The sequence below is a fragment of the Rhinoraja longicauda genome, chromosome 10, assembly GCF_053455715.1.
Source record: "Rhinoraja longicauda isolate Sanriku21f chromosome 10, sRhiLon1.1, whole genome shotgun sequence".
Classification (NCBI taxonomy): Eukaryota; Metazoa; Chordata; class Chondrichthyes; order Rajiformes; family Arhynchobatidae; genus Rhinoraja; species Rhinoraja longicauda.
In genome coordinates this window covers 57,302,165-57,324,721 of record NC_135962.1, presented here as the reverse complement: position 1 = coordinate 57,324,721, position 22,557 = coordinate 57,302,165, and the positions used below count along the sequence as shown (strand labels likewise).

At 46.2% G+C, this 22,557-nt stretch overlaps 1 protein-coding gene across 2 annotated transcripts in view; it reads left to right on the top strand.

Moving 5' to 3' along the window:
* The first annotated feature begins 3,670 nt into the window (after nucleotides 1–3,670).
* Nucleotides 3,671–22,557, top strand: part of cep128 (centrosomal protein 128) — a 351,185-nt gene continuing 332,298 nt past the window's right edge. For both annotated transcript variants that reach the window (XM_078406913.1, XM_078406912.1), the window contains exons 1-6: nucleotides 3,671–3,755; nucleotides 10,912–11,078; nucleotides 12,532–12,618; nucleotides 15,588–15,699; nucleotides 16,525–16,643; nucleotides 17,351–17,442. In XM_078406913.1, coding sequence (XP_078263039.1) covers nucleotides 10,929–11,078; nucleotides 12,532–12,618; nucleotides 15,588–15,699; nucleotides 16,525–16,643; nucleotides 17,351–17,442 — 560 coding nt within the window. In that variant the 5' untranslated portion in view covers nucleotides 3,671–3,755; nucleotides 10,912–10,928. The remainder of the gene's footprint in view (nucleotides 3,756–10,911; nucleotides 11,079–12,531; nucleotides 12,619–15,587; nucleotides 15,700–16,524; nucleotides 16,644–17,350; nucleotides 17,443–22,557) is intronic.

Genomic DNA, 22,557 nt, shown 5'->3' with positions numbered 1-22,557 from the left:
AACAGTTGGGAAGAAATTGGGAATAATCTAAATTAGTTTAAGGATTCAAAGAAAACATATGTAGAATTTAAAGAAGGGTTTGGTACCTGTAACATATAGAGTCATAGAGTGATACAGTGTGGAAACAGGCCCTTCAGCCCAACGTGCCCACACCGGCCAACATGTCCCAGCTAAACTAGTCCCACCTGCCCGCATTTGGTTCATATCCCTCCAAACCTGTCCCATCCATGTACCCGTCTAACTGATGTAGATGTTCGAGAAGGGTTTGGTACCTGTAACTTATGTCGATGTTAGAGAAGGGTTTGGTACCTGTAATGTGTGGGAAGGAACTGCAGACGCTGGTTTAAACCAAAGATAGACACAAAACAGTTGTTGTAACTCAGTGGGTCAAAAAGGATGATACAAACGTGAGTGGTTTTGCAGATGGTAAAGATGTTTGTGAAAAATTGCAGCAGGATCTGGATCGATTGGCTAGGTGGGAAGAGGAATGGTTGATGGAATTTAATACAGAGAAGTGTGGGGTGTTGCATTTTGGGACGTCGAACAAGGGCAGGACCTACACAGTAAATGGTAGGCCTCTGGATAGTGTTGTAGAGCAGAGGGATCTAGGAGTACATGTGCATAGTTCCTTGAAGGTCGAGTCGCAGGTTGATAAGGTGGTCAAAAAGGCTTTTGGCACTTTGGCCTTCATCAGTCAGAGTATTGAGTATAGAAGTTGGGAGGTCATGTTGCAGTTGTATGAGACGTTGATGAGGCCGCATTTAGAATATTGTGTTCAGTTCTGGGCACCATGTTATATGAAAGATATTGTCAAGCTTGAAAGGGTTCAGAAAAGATTTATGAGGATGTTGCCAGGACTAGAGGGTGTGAGCTGCATGGAGAGGTTGAGTAGGCTGGGTCTCTATTCCATGGAGCGCAGGAGGATGAGGGGTGATCTTATAGAGGTGTATAAAATCATGAGAGGAATAGATCGGGTAGATGCACAGAATCTCTTGCCCAGAATAGGGGAATTGACCAGAGGACATAGGTTCAAGGTGATGGGGAAAAGATTTAATAGGAATCTGAGGGGTAACTTTTTCACACAAAGGGTGGTGGGTGTATGGAACAAGCTGCCAGAGAAGGTAGTTGAGGCTGGGTCTATCCCATCATTTAAAAAACAGTTAGATAGGTACATGGATAGGACAGGTTTGGAGGGATATGGACCAAGCGCAGGCAGGTGGGACTAGTGTAGCTGAGACATTGTTGGCCAGTGTGGGCAAGTTGGGCTGAAGGTCCTGTTTCCACACTGTATCACTCTATGACTCTATGAATGGTGACTTTTGGGGTCGAGGCCACTCTTCAGTCTGAAGATTCCTTTTCTCTAGAGATGCTGTCTGACCCGCTGAATTACTCCAGGTTTTTGTGTCTATCTTTGGTATATGTAACATATGTAGATGTCAGAGAAGCATTTGGCACCTGTGATATATGTAGATGTTAGAGAGGGGTTGGCATCTGAAAACATATGTAGATGTTAGAGAAGGGTTTTTACCTGTGACATATGTAGATGTTAGAAAAGGGTTTGGCAGCTGAAAACATATGTAGATATTAGAGAAGGGTTTCAGTATAGGAAAATAACTTTAGATGCTGGTACAAATCGAAGGTATCACAAAATGCTGGAGTAACTCAGCAGGTCAGGCAGCATTAAGGAGGGAGGGAATGGGTGACGTTTCGGGCCAAGACCCTTCTTCAGACTGATGTCAGGGGGGCGGGACAAAGAAAGGATATAGGTGGAGACAGGAAGACAGTGGGAGAACTGGGAAAAGGGGAGGGGGGGGGGAAGAGAGGGACAGAGGAACTATCTAAAGTTGGAGAAGTCAATGTTCATACCACTGGGCTGCAAGCTGCCCAAGCGAAATATGAGGTGGGTTAGAAATTAGAGAAGGGTTTGGCAGCTGTAATATATGTAGATGTTGGAGAAGGGTTTGGTACCTGTGACATATGTAGATGTTAGAAAAGGGTTTGGCACCTGAAAACATATGTAGATGTTAGAGAACAGTTTGTTACCTGTAATATATGCAGATTTTAGAGAAGGGTTTGATACCTGTAACATATGCAGAGGTTAGGGGAGGGTTTGTACTTGTGACATATGTAGGTGTTAGAGAAAGGTTTGGTACCTGTGACATATGTAGATGTTAGAGAACGGTTTGCCACCTGTAATATATATAGACTTTCGAAGAGATCCCCCTCCCCTCCCCCCACTCACCATCAACAACACCATAGTCACATCTGTGGAGTCATTTAAGTTCCTTGGAACCATTATCTCCAGGGACCTTAAATGGGGGGCCACCATCGATTCCACAGTCAAAAACGCCCAACAGGGGATGTACTTCCTGCGGCAACTGAGGAAACACAATCTGCCACAGGCAATGATGGTCCAATTCTATACTGTTATCATTGAGTCCATCCTCACCTTCTCCATCATGGTCTGGTTTGGCTCAGCCACCAAACACGACATCCAGAGGCTGCAACGGATCGTTCGCAGAGCTGAGAAGGTTGTTGGCTGCCACCTTCCCCCCATTGACAAACTGTACACTGCAAGGGCCAGGAAGCGAGCAGGCAAGATCATCTCTGACCCCTCTCACCCTGGCCACAAACTCTTCGAAGCACTTCCCTCTGGAAGGCGACTCCGGACTGTCAAAGCAGCCACAGCCAGACATAAAAACAGCTTTTTTTCCCCACAAGTGATAGTTCTACTCAATAACCAAAGTCTGTAGTCTCTATTTTGCTCTGGTTTATTTTCACCCACATGTTTAGACCGTAATGTTGTATCCTTATTGTTTTGATGTGGTTATGCTTTATTCTTAATTGTTAACTGTATGTTTGTGTTGTCATTTGCGAGCGGAGCACCAAGGCACATTCTTTGTATATACACATACTTGGCCAATAAACTTATTCATTCATTCATCCATTCATTCATTCATTCATTCTTTAGAGAAGGTTTGATACCCGTGACATATGTAGACTTTAGAGAAGGGTTTGATACCTGTGACATATGGAGTTGTTAGAGAAGTATTTGATACCTGTAGTATAAGAAAATAACTGCAGATGCTGGTACAAATCGATTTATTCACAAAATGCTGGAGTAACTCAGCAGGTCAGGCAGCATCTCGGGAGAGAAGGAATGGGTGACGTTTCGGGTCGAGACATATGTAGACTTTAGAGGAGGGTTTGGTACCTGTGACAGATGTAGCTGTTAGAGAAGGGTTTGGTACCTGTGACAGATGTAGCTGTTAGAGAAGGGTTTGGTACCTGTGACAGATGTAGCTGTTAGAGAAGGGTTTGGCACCTGAAAACATATGTGGATGTTAGAGAAGTGTTTGGTACCTTTAAGCAGGTGGATTTAGCGCCTTGTTCTCCTCACTGGCGCTCAGCCTGTCACTGGCAGAGAGAGGCGGGACGTTTGGCGCAATTTCCCGATAGGCATGAGAGCGGGACAGCTCGGCGGGGAGGGCGGTTGGGCCGCGGTGGCTGCTGGGAGTTGTAGTCGGATGCGCGCATCCGCCGCTGCTGCTGGGCGGTGGTGGGACTACAGCTCCCAGGCGGCGCTGCGGGCGGCGGGGTCCTGGGGCGGCGGCGGCTGGGCGAAGGCGGCCATTTCAAGTTGCCATAGACGCCGAGTGGCGGCGGCTGCCGGAGCGGGATGGGTCTCGCCGCCCGCTGAAGGTGCAGCACACAGGGCGGCTGCAGGCGGCATGGGACTAGACGGCGGATCGCAGGTGCCGGGACTTTACATTGCACTCCTTAGACTGTCATTTATAAATAATATAATATATAACGTTGGTTGTCTGGGGGTAGAAGGCAGGAGAATTTGGGGGGGGGGGGGGGGGCTAGGAGGGAGAGATGGGCCGAATGGCGGCGGAGTAGACTTGGTTCTTGGTCCTCCAAAATATTCCAAATGGAAGTTAAACTGGAGGTGGCGGGGTATGAACTTTCTTAAACAAGAAGTGCTTCTTGGAGACGAAGAGATACCTTAAATTTAGTTGCGTCTGGTTGAGTAACTATAGTAGGGTGAAGGCTATTCAATGCTTTAATTGTGCAGGGGAAGAATGAATTACTGTTCACATCTTTCTTGGTAGCTGGTATCTCGAATTGAATTGAATGCCCTCGTCTGCTCCTGATAGGTTTGGGTTTGGTGTAGATTTGGTAATCTATGTTGTATAAGAAAATAACTGCAGATGCTGGTACAAATCGAAGGTGTTTATTCACAAAATGCTGGAGTAATTCAGCAGGTCAGGCAGCATCTCAGGAGAGAAGGAATGGGTGACGTTTCGGGTCGAGACCCTTCTTCAGACTGAAGAAGGCTCTCGACCCGAAACATCACCCATTCCTTCTCTCCTGAGATGCTGCCTGACCTGCTGAGTTACTCCAGCATTTTGTAAATAAACACCTTCGATTTGTCCACCTTCGGGTCGAGACCCTTCTTCAGACTGAAGAAGGGTCCCGACCCGAAACATCACCCATTCCTTCTCTCCTGAGATGCTGCCTGACCTGCTGAGTTACTCCAGCATTTTGTGAATAAACACCTTCGATTGGTAATCTATGTTGAGCTGACCATTTAACATTTTGTAAAAACAGGTCAAACGGTGGGCTTTACATCTATCTTGGAGCGGGTTCCATCCTAATAAATTTAGAGGTTTGGTAACACTCGCTTCTCTCTCATAGGTATTTGTATTTTGTCAGACTTGATGGGCTGAATGGCATAATTCTCTGCTAGAACTTACGAATTTATGAAATGCGCCACAAGTTGATACCAGTGTAAGAAAATAACTGCAGATGCTGGTACAAATCGAAGGTATTTATTCACAAAATGCTGGAGGGGGAGTAGCGTCGCGGGACTTGGTCTCGTGGTGTGTGGGCAGGTGGTGTGGAGCTCCGGGCCTGCGGTCGAGTCGCTGCCGAGGAGTGTCGGTGGAGGCAGCGGTCTGGAGGCGGGCATTGTGTCGCGGGACTTGTAGATGCAACACCTGTCCCTTTACCACCCCCTCAACTCCATCCAATGACCCAAACAGTCTTTCCAGGTGAGACAGAGGTTCACCTGCACCTCCTCCAACCTCATCTATTGCATCCGCTGCTCTAGATGCCAACTTCTTTACATCGGCGAAACCAAACGCAGGCTCGGCGATCGTTTTGCTCAACACCTTCGCTCAGTCCGCCTTAACCAACCTGATCTCCCGGTGGCTGAGCACTTCAACTCCCCCTCCCACTCCCAGTCTGACCTTTCTGTCATGGGCCTCCTCCAGTGCCATAGTGAGGCCCACCGGAAATTGGAGGAACAGCACGTCATATTTCGCTTGGGCAGCGTGCAGCCCAGCGGTATGAGCATTGACTTCTCCAACTTTAGATAGTTCCTCTGTCCTTCTCTTCCCCTCCCCCTCCCTAGTTCTTCCTCTATCTTCCTGTCTCCACCTATATCCTTCCTTTGTCCCGCCCCCCTGACATCAGTCTGAAGAAGGGTCTCGACCCGAAACGTCACCCATTCCTTCTCTCCTGAGATACTGCCTGGCCTGCTGAGTTACTCCAGCATTTTGGGAGTAACTCAGCAGGTCAGGCAGCTTCTCAGGATGCACTTCTGACCTTCTCTCCTGAGATGCTGCCTGACCTGCAAAGTTACTCCAGCATTTTGTGAATAAATACCCTTGAGTTGAAGGTATGTCAGTGAGTATGTTTTCTCCCTAAGAGCACAAATGGAACCTTCTCCAGAGAAATCAGATGGAGTCAACAAACTCCAACCCACTTGTTAGCTCTTCTTTCTGTAAATCATGTGTTGAAAATGTTATGCTCTGTTGAATGAGATGTAGCTGAGTTTTTTATGGCAATTTAAGTATATTCCACTCACAGGAAAGAATAAATGAAACCCTTGTGAGAAGAAGGGTCTCGACCCGAAATGTCACCCATTCCTTCTCTCCAGAGATGCTGCCTGCCCCGTTGAGTTACTCCAGCTTTTTGTGTCTATCATCCCTGGTGCAACTCCATGTATGAGTGAAAACTGAAGAGTATACTTGGCGGGGTAGACGAAATGGGCCGAGTGGCCTAACTCTGCTCCTATCACTTGTGACCTTATGAGTCCAGGCTGGGGCTGGGATTGGATGCTGGAGTAACTCAGTGGGACAGGCAGTTTCTCTGGAGAGAAGGAATGGTTGAGGTTTCTGGTCGAAACCATTCCTCAGACTGAGTGTCAGGGGAGAGGGAGACATAGAGATAAGGAAGGGTAAGGTGTGAAAAAGAGACATCGAAAGAGATGGAGGTCGAGGAGAATTTAGAATAGATCAAGGAAAATGTAGAATAGATAATTGTTAGCTAGGAGAAGGTGACAACGAAGCAAACAGAGATAAAATGTAATCGGGAACAGTCAGACTGATCGGAGAACTCGGAAGGGGGAGGGATGGAAAGAGAGAGGGAAAGCAAGGGTTACTTGGCGGCAGCAAAGTCTCGCAAATCGTCCCGCGGTCGACGAGAACGTGGGGGAACTGCCAGGGGGGGAGAGAACAATGGGGAACCGGTGTGGGGGGACTGCTTTGGGTGAGGGTGGGGGGGGGAAACAAAGGAGGAGCCGGTGTACTTTGTAACTTTGTCAGCGCTGTAGGTGGCTGCTATTTCACGAGCAGAGAGTTTCACTGTGCCTTGTCACATGTGACAATAAAGTATTCCATTCCATTCCATACTTGAAGTTAGAGAAGTCAATATTCATACTGCTGGGGTGTAAGCTGCCCAAGTGAAATATGAGGTGCTGTCATTCCAATTTTTTCCTTTCCTCAATGACCCCCCACTGGGGTGCTAGCCAAATGCAGTGGGTGTTCAGATGTACTGTGGAGAGTATGCTGTTTGCGTCAGGGCCCTGTTCTGGTAATTCAAATGCTCAAGAACGAAAGGGTCTGCAGAGAGTGGTAGACATTGCCTGCTCCATCACGGGTGATGACCTCCCCACCATTGAAGGGATCAATGGTAAGTTCTGTCTCAAAAGGGTAGCCAACATCCACACCATCCAGGCAATGCTTTCATTTCGCGACTATCGTTCGGGGAAAAAGGTACCGGAGCTTGAGAACCCATACATCCATGTTTAAGAACAGCTTCTTCTCATCAACTATCAGACTCTTTGGAATATTGTGAGCAGTTTTGGGCCCCATAATCTGAGGGGGGTTGTGCTGGTGTTGCAAAGAGTCCAGAGGAGGTTCACGAGAATGATGTGAAGATGATATGGCATTGGGTTTGTACTCGCTGGAATTTAGAAGGATGAGGGTGGACCTCATTGAAACTTACCATATAGTGAAAGGCCTGGATAGAGTGGATGTGGAGAGGATGTTTCCACTAGTGGGAGAGTCTAGGACCAGAGGCTGTAGCCTCGGAATAAAAGGACATGCCTTTTGAAAGGAGATGAGGAGGAATTTCTTTAGTCAGTGGGTGGTGAATCTGTGAAATTCATTGTCACAGATGGCTGTGGAGGCCGTCATTGGGTATTTTTAAAGCGGAGATAGACAGATTGTTGATCAATAAGGGTGTCAGGTTATGGGTAGAAGGCAAGAGGATGGGGTTTAGAGGGAAAGATAGGTCAGCCATGATTGAATGGCGGGGTAGACGTGATGGGCTGAATGGCCTAATTCTGCCCCTATGTCTTATGAACTCCTGATTCACACTATACAACCATAACCACTATTCAGCACTGAACTTCTCAGGTTGTGTTGCATGTTTTGGCTTGCTCTATGGTCTGGTTTAATATAGAGTAGGACATTACAGGATGTCTGTGCCACACAAAATGCCAAGAGCAGCTCTTATGTGCCTACGCATAATCCATATCCCTTCACTCCTTGCACATCTACATGCCTACCCAGAGTCTCTTGCATGCCACTATTGTATCTGCCTTCACCACCCCTGGTAACACGTTCCAGGCACCCACCATCCTCTGTGTGTAAAAATAACACTTGCCCCCCCCCCCCCCCCCCCATCCCCTTGAAACTTTGTCCTTCTAACCTTAAAGCTATGTCTACATTTACCTAGAATAACTCGTAATTTTTTTGCGTATTTAGTTGTTACGTTCACAGTGCCAGTAAAGGTGCAGCAGGTAAGAATTTCTTTGTTCTGGTCCTAGTTCATATAACAACTAAACACACTCGACTCTCTTGATGATAATTCTGTGAATCTTATGTCAATACTTCAATAGATGGCGTTTCAGGTTGGAACCATTTGAAGATCATTCCCAATCTGAAATGTACCCATCCATGTTCCCCAGAGGTACTGCCTGACCTGCTGCATTACTCCAGCATTTTGTAAACCAGCATCTTCTTTTGTAAACCAGCATCTGCAGTTCCTTGGTTCTGCATTTCACTGCTCCACTGTGAAATTTCTTCAAGGTATGCCTACTTTGAAGAAGTTCTCCTTGCTCCGACGAGAGTCCTGCAACACCCTCTCTCACTGCTCCCCTCTGTGATTCCTGCTGTTCTCCTGCTCCACAACCACGTTCTGACCGTCAGAAGAAGGGTCCTGACCTGAAATGACACCTATCCATGTTCTCCAGAGAGGCTGCCTGACCTACTGAGTTATTCCAGCACTTTGTGTTTTCAATAGGTTCCCCTACATCAACTCTCCCTGTAATGTGTTTAAAAAATTCAAACAAGTTTGTCTAACATGATTTTCTTTTGTAAAATCATGTTGACTAAGTTTGATTATATTCTTGCTTTTCAAAATGAATAGTTATTTCTTCTTTGGATTATTGACTCTAGCATCTTGCAAACAATAGATATTAAACTAACTGTCTTATCGTTCCCTGACTTCTCTTTCCTCTCTTTTTGAAAGAGGAAGTCACAATTGATTGTTTTTTAATCTACTGCTTCCCTCCCGGAATTTAGCGAGTTTTGAAACATTTCAAACAATTCTTCCACACTGTCTGTAGCCACTTGCTTTAAAACCATAGGGTCTTAATGACTTGTGCACCTATAACTATGTTAGCTTCTCAAATACTTCATCTCTTATGAATGAGATTTTTTACAAGATCCTCTCTGCTATTTGAAATATATGGGATCTGTATTTTTTTGCTTTTCAAATATGACTTCCTGAAAGACTGTTGCCATTATGGGGTGGCTGTTTTTGCCTTGTGACGTTGCAATTTGCTCGTGGGTTTCTGTGCCAATAATAGAAGCCATACATGATTAATGAAAGGAATCAGTCCAAGTCTCTCATGCGGTTGTGTTCAGTACAGGCAGCCCTCTGTTTTTTGGCTAGTAATCTTGGGGTACGGTCTGCAGCATTGAGTATGTTATGTTTCATAAGTTATAGGAGCAGAATTAGGCCATTCGGCCCATCAAACCGCTGCCATTCAATCATGGCTGATCTATCTCTTCCCCCCCCCCCCCCAACCCCATTCTCCTGCCTTCTCCCCATAACCCCTGACACCCGCACTAACATTTGGGCACTGTCTGAGGCGTTACTGCAGACAGAATGAGCACATGGTCATAATATCATCAGTGATCAGAGCAGAATTATGCCATACGGCCCATCAAGTCTACTCCGCTATTCAATCATAGAATGCACTTTGCCTTGGCAGCCTTTTCAATGCTGTGAGGGAATGTCAAAGATTAGAGGGGACAGCTTTACAGTGCGAGGGGCAAAGTTTAAAGGAGATGTGTAGGTCTTTTGCATGGAGAATTGTAGAGATTGTAATTAATTTATTAGCCAGTATGTAAACGTACAAGAAATTTGATTTGCCAACAGTCGTACAAAAAAGCAACAAGATACATAACCACATAAAAATTAAAGATCGACTTAAACAGCCACCACAATGGTGTGTGAGAGTCCCCAGGGCACACAGCAGAAGCAGAGACCCACAGCTATCAGTTCAATATCTGGGCCACACACATGCTCCTTCACCATGATGTGACTAGAGTTGTACCGACCGCTGTCACTCTCTCTGCAGTTCCTGTCCGCCCGAACAGTCGGAAAGCCGTCCCCACTCACACTAGACTCTGGGATGTCCTCATGGAGCCATGTCCCTGCAAAACACCGAGATCACTGCATTCACGGCAGTCCGTCCGAGTCCTCACCAGCGCAGGCAGCAGCACGGCCATCTTGTTTCTCTCGGCGACCTCACATTCCTCACTGTGAAGGAAGGCAAATAACTTGTAAAACGTCTTACCTCCTTTTCTCCCGCAGTCGGGGTAATCGAAACTTCCGTAGTCGGCGATCGAAGCTCCTGCAGTCGGCGATCGGAGCTCATTGAATGATGGGTGCTTGGAGCTTGCTGCTACGGGTGCCGGTGGAGGCAGATACGATAGTGACATTTAAGAGGCATTTGGAGTCGCATATGAATACGCAGAGTACTGAGGGATATGGATTATATGCAGGCGGTGGAGATTATTTAAATTGGCATCATGTTTGATGTGGACTTTGTGGGCCAAAGGGCCCGTTTCGGTGCTGTACTGTTGTATGCTCTATGTCTGTGCTCTGAGAAATCAAATCGCCCAAACCTACATAATAGGCTTCACACATTATTAAGGGTAGCACAATGGTGCAGCTGATAGAGCTGCTGCCTCACAGCGCCAGAGACCTGGGTTCAATCGTAACCTCGGGTGCTGTCTGTGTGGAGTTTGCATGTTCTCCCTGTGACGGCGTGGGTTTCCTCCAGTTTCCAGCCACATCTCAAAGATGTGCGTGACATCTGTAAAGTGCCCCCGGTGTGTAGGGAGTGGATGATCAAGTGGGGAAACTTAAAACTGGTGTGAACGGATGATCGATGGTGGGCCAAAGGGCCTGTTTCTATGCTGTATCTTTCAATCAAATAATGGGAAATTAAAAAATTTCGCTTTTGCTTCTTGCATTGCATTTAGCCAGGTGATAAAGTTCACGCCTCACTTTACTCACTTTTACATTTGTGTTTTGTTTTAGGAGGCTGCACTGTACCTATGGCAGACTCGTCGAGTGACTCGGACACACAGCTTCACAGTTTCTCCCGAAGGCGAGGGTCATTGAACACAACATCTAGGGGAAGGAGCAGAATGCACAATGCTGCTTCTGTCTCTGAAAAGATTGACACATTAACAAGCACTTTGGAGGTATTGACTTCTTGCGTTTCTTTATGCGACAAGTATGACCAGCTGAAGTGGAGGCCAATTCACTGGATGTTTTCAAGAGGGAGTTAGATTTAGCTCTCAGGACTAAAGGAATCGAGGAATATGGGGGGAAAAGCAGGGTTGGGGTACTGATTTTAGATGATCAGCCATGTTCATATTGAATGGTGGTGCTGGCTCGAAAGGCTGAATGGCCTACTCCTGGACCTATTTTATTATGTTTCTAAAGTCACTTGACAAAAGTGGTCCTGGGAAGCTCTAGTACTGGCACGCTGATTGTGAACTTCAGTGTGTGGTGTGGTGAATGCGGCAGTCTTCAGCAGAGATAGACTCAAAATGCTGGAGTAACTCAGCGGGACAGGCAGCATCTCTGGAGAAAAGGAATAAGTAACGGTTCGGGTCGAGACCCTTCTTCAGACTGAGAGTCAGGGGAAAGGGAAACGAGAGATAACAGCAAAGCCTTTGAGATCTTTCAAATATATAAAGATGAAATACAATCTTTTTTAAATTAGCAATTAAAGGGAGGATGGATTAGCATGATAAGTGTAGAAAGTTAAAAGAGGCAAACATAGGGCAGAATATAGAGATACAAAGTGGAAACAGGCCCTTGGGCTCACTGAATCCGTGCTGACCAGCGATCACCCCGTACACTAGCATCACCCTACACACTGGAGATAATTTTACAACTTACCAAAACCAATTAACCTGCAAACCTGTACCTCTTTGGAATGTTGGAGGAAACCGGAGCGCCTGGACAAAACCCACCGGTCATAGGGAGAATGTGTGTATACTCCGAATGGAGGTCTCGCAGTCAAGATCCAACCCGGGTCTCTGGGGCAGTAAGGCAGACATTGTTTCCCAGGATGGAAATGTTCAACACTCGAGGGCTTGGCCATAAAGTGAGAGGGGGAAGGTTAATGGAGATATGTGGGGCAGGTTTTGTTAACACAGAAGGTGGTGGGGGGCTGGAACGCATTGCCAGGGTTGGAGGTGGAAGCATATACGATAGTGACGTTTAAAAGGCTTTCGGATAGGGACATGGAAATGCAGGGAATAGAGGGTTATGGATCGTGTGCAGGCAGATTAGATTGGTTCAGCTGGGAGTCATGTTCAGCACAAACATTATGGGCCGAAGGGCCCGTTCCTGTTCTCTTCAATGTTCTATGTTATATTATTTTGGAGATTTGGCTTTTGATGATGAATAGATGTTAGATGTTATCATGGCATGGTGTCGGCCGTAGCATCAGTTTGAAGAGTGACGTATTGATTGGAGAAGCGTGAGATTAGAGATAAGTTTGTATTGTTCCTGTGAGTGTTATAAAATTTGGGGGGGGGGGTCTGATTTCAGTTGATTTTTAAAGAAGATTAGAGGCCAGCGATGGTAGTAACTTTTATTTCTCGTTGAGTTCCGTTCTTTTCATGCTTGAATTAATTTCAGGATACTAATCGGGACCTAAAAAAAGTTGATCGGTTGCTGGGACGGTATAGAGGCTACACCAATGAACACATGGAGACTGTAGCACAGGTAGGAACCACTCCACCTGAGTTTTTTTTTAATCTTGCATGACTGCAAGTCAGTGCTATACAGTGCAAAGAGCAATTGAACAGTCTACTGATAGAGAGGAGGCCACTACACTATAGTTTTATTCACAAAATGCTGGAGTAACTCAGCAGGTCAGGCAGCATCTCGGGAGAGAAGGGTCTCGACCCGAAACGTCACCCATTCCTTCTCTCCCGAGATGCTGCCTGACCTGCTGAGTTACTCCAGCATTTTGTGAATAAATCGATTTGTACCAGCATCTGCAGTTATTTTCTTACACTATAGTTTTAATTTTGCATTAATTAAAACAGACTTTCAACTGCACTCTACCTTCAATAATTGTTTTCTTTTTGCTATATTTTCTGAAATGTCGTTTCTCAACTGTTGGGTCCTAACCACAATCCTTTCTGAACACCCTCACTCTCCTAAACCACTGTGAAATTTGCACTACGATGGTTGCTCTACCTACTCTGGTTTTTGCACTATCATGGTTTAGTTCCCCTAGGATAGCTGATGACTTAATGTTTATTATTGTAAGAAAATAACTGCAGATGCTGGTACAAATCAAAGGTATTTATTTCACAAAATGCTGGAGTAACTCAGCAGGTCAGGCAGCATCTCAAAAGAGAAGGAATGGGTGACATTTCGGGTCGAGACCCTTCTTCAGACTGAAGAAAGGTCTCGACCTGAAACGTCACCCATTCCTTCTCTCCTGAGATGCTGCCTGACCTGTAATGTTTATTATTGCTTCTAATGTGCCTCTAAAGTTACAGCAGGTAAGAATTTTGTTGAAGATAGACACAAAATGCTGGAGAAACACCGTGGGACAGGCAGCATCTCTGAAGAGAAGGATTTTTGATATCCTTCCTCAGACTGCGAGTCAGGGAGAAGGGAAACGAGATATGGAAGGGTACAAAGAACATGTAAGGTGTGAAAAGAACAGATCAAAGCAGACGATGATCAAGGAAATGTGTTCATTGTTGGATGAAGGGAAGGTGACAACGAGGCATACAAACTAATATTTCTCAGGAGGACAATGAAACAAGACGCAGAACCAGGGTGGAGGAGCAATGGAGAGAGAGAGGGAAAGCAAGGGTTACTTGAAGTTAGTGAAATCGTTCTGGTTCATATGACAAATAAGCACTCTTGATTCTTGAAGATGGTCACGCATTCAGCAGGTCTAACAAACAAGGCTGAAGCTGAAATTTCTGTTGTGAATTTCTGCGTTATCGAGTACCTAAAAAGCATGGCCTTCTGAAGCCTAATGTATCTGATTTTCTTTTTATGTCTGATGTTTTACTCCAAGTGTGATATCAAAAAACATTCTGGGCAAGGGAATACAGCAGAGAGGTATGCCAAGACCTCTTTTAACTTTTTAACAAGACCCCTTAAGATATAACAGTGCAGTTGCAATCCTGATTCTATCTGTCCTACAGCAGAGGTACAAAGAACTACGGATGCTGGTTTATGAAAAATAACACAAAAGTGCTAGAGTAACTCAGGAGGTCAGGCAGCATCTCTGGAGGACATGGGGAGGTGATGTTTCTAGTTGGGGCTCTTCTATGAATCCGAAGAAGGGTCCCGACCCGAAAAATCACCTATCCACATCCTCCAGAGATGCTGCCTGACCTGCTGAGTCACTCCAACACTTTTTGTGGGGTTTTTTTGTCCTTAAGAGTTTGGTTATCATGAGACCAAAGTGAAGATCAAATCTGTGGATTGATCAGAAGGATACTGAATCTTATCCATTAAACCACCAGCAGAGCTCAATCAGTTGTTTATTCACACTAGTAGGACAGTCGTAGCTTGCTTCTTTGCCTCTGTAAATCTTCCTATTACATTTCTGGTAATGGTTTATTTCCCTTATTTTGTTTTTCAAATCTTTAAAAAAAATTGGATTTATTATTGGATATTTGAGTTGGAGAGCTTTATCATTAAGCAACATGGGTCTGATCAGCCACATGAGCTTCTATGCTGCGTGATTCCAAGACAATTATAAAGGGATCTGTTGAACAGATTAGCTGCTGTTCTATGCCAGAACATATGTTAACCGACAATCTTTGTCCTCTCCTTCACCCCTCCTCCCCCCACCATGTGTTTTTCTCTGGTATTTATTCACAAAATGCTGGAGTAACTCAGCAGGTCAGGCAGCATCTCAGGAGAGAAGGAATGGGTGACGTTTTGGGTCGAGACCCTTCTTCAGTTTGTACCAGCATCTGCAGTTATTTTCTTATACTATGTGTTTTTCTCTGTATCAGCTTTACACCAATAAGGGGCAATTTTACTTTTATGGCAGCTAGGTGGCGCAGCGGTAGAGTTGCTGCCTTACCGCACCAGGGACCCAGGTTTCACCCTGATTACGGGTGATGGCTGTACGGAGTTTGAATGTTCTCTCCGTGACCTGCGGGGTTTTTTCCGGGATTTCCGGTTTCCTCCCACATTCTAAAGACGTACAAGTTTGTGGGTTAGTAGGAAAAGAAAAACTGCAGATGCTGATTTAAATCGAAGGTAGACACAAAATGCTGGAGTAACTCAGCGGGGCAGGTAGCATTTCGGGAAAGAAGGAATGGATGACGTTTCGGGTCGAGACCCTTCGGCATGAAACATCACCCATTCCTTCACTCCCGAGATGCTGTCTGACCCGCTGAGTTACTCCAGCATTTTGTCTCCACCTTCAGGTTTCAACTAATCCCATCTACCTGCACGTGATCCATATCCCATCAAGCGAAAAAACACCAAAGACACACAGGTTTGTAGGTTATGCTTGGCATAATTGTAAATTGTCCCTAGTGTGTGTAGGATAGCGTTAGTGTGCGGGGATCGCTGGTCGGCGTGGAGTCGGTGGACTGATGGGCCTGTTTCCTTGCTGTATCTCCAAACTAAACCAAGCTATAATTGGCGTTTTGAAGTAGCAACATATTACAAACTACCATAATTTTCTTTTCTTTTTGTAGCTGCGAGATAATTTAGAACAATCTATTGACGAACTCCGAAGCCAGCGAATGAGCAGAAGTGCTGGAATATCTCCTCTTCGTACAAGTGATCTGCACGGTGACTCAACAGCAGGTAAAGTGAACGTGGTGGCCAATCTATAAGATACTGTGGGTTTCTTCAGATTTCAATGTAATGCAGGGAAGCTTTGTTGCAACATTTCAATGCTACTTTGTGGCGCAGTGGCAGAGTTGCTGCCTTATGGTGCCAGAGACGCGGGTTCGATCTTGACTAATTAATATGTCCTGACCAGCCACATTGAAGCAATGGCCAAGCAAGCACGCCAACGCCTCTATTTCCTTGGAAGACCTGGGAAGTTTGGTATGTCCCCAACAACCCTCACCGACTTCTACAGATGTGCTGAAGGAAGCATTTTAGTGGAGTACATGGTTTACGGACGTTCCTTCCAACAAATTGTAGAGTTGTGGACACAGCCCAGACCATGACGCAAACCAACCTCCCTTCCATTGACTCCATCTACACTTCACGCAGCCTCGGCAAGGACACCAGCATAATCAAGAATCGGTCACTCCCTCTGCTCCCTTCTCCCATCAGGCAAGAGGTGCAGAAATTTGAAAATGCACAGACTCAGGGAAAGTTTCTTCCCAGCTGTTGTCAGGCAACTGAAGCATCCTATCACCAACTAGAGAGTGGTCCTGACCTCCCATCTACCTCATGGGAGACCTTCAAACTATCTACAATTGGATTTTACTGGACATTATCTTACACTAAATGTTATTCCCTTGATCCTGTATCTTTGGACTGTGGATGGCTTGATTGTAATCAGAAATAGTCTTTTTGCAGACTAAATAGCGCACAACAAAAAGCTTTTCACTGTACCTTGGTACACGTGGCAATAATAAACTAAGCTAAATTTAACTGATTTTGTGCTTTTTGTAGGTCGTCGATACCGTCCAACCTCGCCCCTCAGGGACCCTGGAAGTTACACAAAACCAGCTCTCAGAAGGTCGAGATCTGCCTCTGTGAGATTTGTAGATGACACAGAGCCAATAAATCAGGTATGCAAAAGTATCAAATGGATCATCAGTGATAAATATCAATGAGCCACACATATCATCTTTTGGCTGAACTGCAGCTGCTGGTTTATACCGAATATAGGCACAAAATGCTGGTGTAACCCAGCAGGTCAGGCAGCATCTCTGGCGACAAGGAATGAGTGACGTTTCGGGTCTAAAGAAGGGTCTCGACCTGAAACGGCACCTACACTGTATTCCTTTTCTCCAGAGATGCTGCCTGACCCCCGAATCTTCCATTGACTTCCAATCTGAGCAAATATATTGTGCTTTGACAGTGCTTCTGGGCATGCCTCACAGTACCAGAGACCCGGGTTCGATCCTGACCTCTGGTGCTGTCGATGTTGAGTTTGCATGTTCTCCCTGTGACCACGTGGGTTTCCTCCAGGCGCTTCGGTTTCCTCCCATGTCCCAAAAGATCTGCAGGTTTGTAGATTAATTGGCCTCCTTAAATTGCGCCTAGCATGGCGAGAGTGGATGAGAAAGTGGAATAACATAGAACTAGAGTTAATGGGTGATTGATGGTCAGTGTGGAATTGGTAGGCCGAAGGGTGTTTTTGCATGCTGTGACTCTAAACTAAACGAAAGTAAATAGCCATGATAGAAGAGTAACTTACCTCATTTAACATGAAAGTATCAAGCAATTAACTTGTGAATTCAGTCTGTTGAAGTCTTGTGTCTTTTTCCTGCAGGCGCACAGTGTGCATCAGTCCCTAAGAGACCTCAGCAGTGATCAGCTACGCCTTGGAGATGAAGTTGACCAGGAAATAGTCAGGAGAAATAGGTAGGAGTTATTGGATGGAAATGCTGCATTTTGGCTCATTTTCTTTAGAGATACAGTGTGGAAACGGGCCATTCGGCCCACTGACCAACAATCAACATTAGTTCTGTTCTGCACATTAGAGGACAATGTACAGAAATCAATTAACCTACAAGCCTGCACGTCTTTGGAACGTGGGGGGAATTCCACAACCACTAGAATCCAGCGGTTCCTAGGTCCCTTTTACTGTTGTGTTTCCAATTTGCATTGTGCAAGCCCAATTATATTTTTAATGTTTCCCCTCTTTCCCAAAAATGGTAGTTGGGTTCATGTTTACTGTTTAGGAACTTGAAAACTAGAAGCAGGAGTAGGCTAAACGTGTAGGAAAGAACTGCAGATGCTGATATACGCCAAAGATAGATAGAGCTCTTAATGATAGCGAAGTCAGGGGGTATGGGGAGAAGGCAGGAACGGGGTACTGATTGACAATGATCAGCCATGATCACATTGAATGGTGGTGCTGGCTCAAAGGGCCGAATGGCCCGCTCCTGCACCTATTGTCTATTGTCTATAAAGATAGGCACAAAATGCTGGAGTAACTCATCGGGGCAGGCAGCATCTCTGGAGAGAAAGGATGGGTGATGTTATGGGATGAGACACTTCTTCAGACTGAGAGTCAGGTGAGAGGGAAAGTTGAGGTATGGCGACTTCAGATGACAATACAGTGTAACCAAAATGCTCACCGACTTAAACTGGGACTCCCCTGAAACCAGACGCCAGATGCTCAGATTGACTACCCTTCACAAGATCATCAAGGACATCGACCTCCACGCTGACTTATACGTCAAAGAGAAAACAACAAGATCCAGAAGGAAGCCACAACAAGCAACTTGTAGTTCAACGACACACATCTGCTCCCTACATCCAGTCTTTTTTCCCCTGAAGCAATTTCCCTCTGGAATGCCCTTCCACAATCCTCTGTTGACATGCCCACCTTCGCAACCTTCAAGATCTCCATCCAGGCCCACAGGCGGCAAGACCAGACCCACTCTCGTCAACTTCCAGTATAGTCCCTGGTGGACTCTTCGGAGGTGATAAGTACAAGATACAAGAGGTAAGGTAGGGTACAAAGAGAATGTAAGGTGCGAAAAGGGCAGATCAAAGCAGACGAAGATCAAGGCAGTGTACAATCGTTCATTGATGGCTGAGGGGAAGGGGACAACGAGGCATACCAACAGTAAAAGTTATCAGGAGGGCAGCAAAACTAGTTGGAGAACTAGAGTGGGGGAGGGGTGGAGAGAGAGGAAAAGCAAGGGTTACTTGAAGTTAGAGAAATCAATATTCATTCTGCTAGGTTGTAAGCTGCCCCAGAGGACTATGAGGTGTTGTTCTTCCAATTTGCGTTTGGCCTCACTTGCAAATTAAGCAAAAAGCGGGAATAGGCATTTTGGTCCCTCAGTTGTGTTCTGCCATTCAATTGGATCATATCTGATCACCTAACTCAAAAGTATTTTCCTGCTGTTCGCCCCCCCTCCCCCAATCCTTCGATGCCTTTAATTTGTAGAATTCTTTCAAACTCGGTCTTGAATGCAATCATTGATTGAGCATCCACAGTCCTCCTGGGTATGGCATTCCAAAGCTTCACCTCCTGAGTGTGGGGGAAAAAAATAAAGATTTCCTCCTTTCAATCCTAACTGGCTTGCCCTTTACTTTGGAACTGTGACCCCAAGCTGTAATCTCCTCAGCCAGGTCAACCATCCACTGTACAGGTGCTCCTTAGCTTACGATGGGGTTCCTTTCCGAGAAACCCATTCCAAACAGAAAATATTGTAAGTCGGAATGCATTGAATACACCTGATCACGTGGCCGGAAGCGAGCTGTGGCTCGCCACGGGTCGCTGCCGTTTGCACCATCGCAAAGTCGAAATATCGCGAGTCGAAGCATCGTAAGTCGGGGATCATCTGTATCTTTACCATTCAAGATTTATTACCCTTTCTTTTGCTCCAAACACTGCCCCTCATTTTTGAAGGATGTCGTCGAGGCCATTGTGTTCAAAGCCGGTGTACTGTTTGGCCTTTGAGAGGTGTGTACGTTTCAAAGACCGAGCGTGAAACCTGGTTATCTGAGGCCAAGACGTCAGCAGAGACATAATCATGCTATCTGGTCTATTGAGGGGAGAAGCAGGACCTTGGGTTTCTGGACTGAATAATGTAAACAAGCTCTTTCTATATGAATCAAATAAAATCCATTTTGTGAAATGAAAGGTAGAAAACACTGTTTACAGGCTGACCAGGAGACCGGGACTGCAGGTGCTGAAATCTCAAGCAGAAAGCAAACTGCTGGAGGAACTCAACAGGTCAGCTAGTATCTGTGGTGGGAAATGGACAGACATGCCCATGCTGTTTTAAATTGGTGCTCTTGTAAAACATAGTTAGTTTAGTTTATTGCCACATGTACTGAGCTACAGTGAAAAGCTTTTATTGCATGCTAACCAGTCAGCAGAAAGACAATACATGATTACAATCGATCTATTTACAGAGTATAGATACATGATAATGGAATAATGTTTAGTGCATGGTAAAGCCAGCAAAGTTCGATCAAGGATAGTCCGAGGATCATCAAGAGGTCGATAGTAGTTCAGCACTGCTCTCTGGTTGTGGTGGAATGATTCAGTTGCCTGATAACAGCTGGGAAGAAATTGTTCCTGTATCTGGAGGTGTGCATTTTCACACTTCTATTCTTTTTACCTGATGGGAGAGGAGAGAGGTGGCCAGGGTGCGACTGGTCCTTGATTATGCTGCTGGCTTTGCCGAGGCAGCGTGAGGTGTAGATGGATTCAAAGGGGATCTGAAGTATCTTTTAACTTTTCAAGGTAGAGGATGAACTGAGAACTCTGCATCTTCTATGTGACGAAGTGCTGCATACCTGATTTTGTTTCTTGAACCATTAATATATGACCATACTAGTTAACCTCAACCTGAAGAAAGGTTCTGAGCTGAAACATTGAATGTCCATAATCCCTCCACAGACGCTGTCTGATCTGTTGAGTTCCACAGTAGTTTGTTTTTCTAGAACATAGAATATAGAACAGTATAGCAGAAGAACAGGTCCTTTGGCTCGCAATGTCCATGCCAAGCCCAACTCTTATCTGCCTGCACGTAATCCATATCCCTCCGATCCCTGCATAGCTGCGTGCCTATCTAAAAGTTTCATAAATGCCACAATCGTATCTGTCTCCACCAGCACCATCGGAAATGCGTTCCAGGCACACACCACCCTCTGTGTAAATGAAAACTAGCCCCACACATCTCCTTCAGATTTTTGCCCCTCTCATCTTAAAGCTGTAGTTTAGAAATACAGCGTGGAAACGGGCCCTTTGGCCCACCGAGTCCGTGCCGACCAGCGATCCCCGCACATTAACACTATATCCTACACACTAGTCAAGTCAAGTCAAGTCAAGTCAAGTCAATTTATTTGTATAGCACATTTAAAAACAACCCACGTTGACCAAAGTGCTGCACATCTGACCAGGAAAAAAAAGAAACATACAGTGGCAGGCAGCCAAACACAACGGCGCGGCCATCTTGAACAAAATGTTAATTCAATCACCCACAGTCCAACAATAAAAGCACTAAACAGGCACCCAAAATTACCCAACCCCAAAAACCCCCCAAAACACAGTCCAACAATAAAAGCATTAAATAGGCATTCAAATCACACACCCCAAAACCCCCAAAAACACAGTCCAACAATAAAAGCATCAAACAGGCACTCAAACCACCCAACCCCAAAAACACACAAAAAAAAGAAACATCCATCAAAGAAACATCCATCACAGTGAGTCTCCTCCAGTCCTCTCTCTCCTCACTGTGATGGAAGGCCACAATGTCTTTCCCTTCTCCCGCTGTCCTCGCCCGCAGTCAGGTTGTTGTGGTTGCAGGCCGCACCGGACGGTCCACAGCGGGCCGAGCCCAAGGCGCGTCGCGTCGCAGCCGCTCCCGCAGCCTCCGAAGACGGCCGGCTCCGCCGATGATAAGTCCGATCCGGGGCGGGCGAACACGCTGTCGCTGCCGCTGTTGTTGCACGTCGGGGCGGTCGTGGCTCCCGACATTGAAGCCCCCGCCCAGCAGAGAAATATCCCGCGGCCATCCTAGGCCGCGCCGGACGGTGAAATGTCCGCGCCCCATGCCCCGCGATCCGGGGCGGGCGAACACGCTGCCGCTGCCGGAGCTCCCGATGTCGGCATCCACGCGGCCCGAGCCTAAGGCGAGTCGCAGCCGCTCCCGCAGCCTCCGAAGACGGCCGGCTCCGGTGGTGGTAAGTCCGATCCGCGGGCTCTGCGAACCAGAGCCCTGGAGGCCGCCAGCTCCAGGAGTTGGGCCGATGGTAGGCCGCAGCAGGAACGGAGACAACACCCAGAAAACAAAGGTCGGGTCTCCGTTCTGAAGGGACACATATTTACAGTGTTAGTTTCCCCCTCCCCCCCACATACACACATAGTACACAAACACAAAAACACCACATCACAACTACAATTAAGACAAAAAAAACCAATAAAAACACAAAGACAAATGGACCGCAGGTGAGCGGCAGCTGCTAGGGCAGTGCCGCCATTTTGGGACAATTTTACATTTATACCAAGCCAATTAACCTACAAACCTGTACGTCTTTGTAGGGAGGAAACCGAAGATCTCGGAGAAAACCCACGTGGTCACGGGGAGAACGTACAAACTCCATACAGACAGCATCTGTAGTTTTTGGCATTTTCACCCCAGGAAAAAATGTTCTGACTGTCTACCCTGTCTTGTTTTTTCCCTTTTGACTATATATGGTATTTTTAAGATTTTTTTTAGATTTAGAGATACAGCACGGAAACAGGCCCTTCGGCCCACCGGGTCCGCGCCGCCCAGCGATCCCCGCACATTAACACTATCCTACACCCTAGGGACAATTTTTACATTTTGCCCAGCCAATTAACCTACATACCTGTATGTCTTTGGAGTGTGGGAGGAAACCGGAGATCTCGGAGAAAACCCACGCAGGTCACGGGGAGAACGTACAAACTCCGTACAGACGGCGCCTGTAGTCAGGATCGAACCTGAGTCTCCGGCCCTGCATTCGTTGTAGGGCATCAACTCT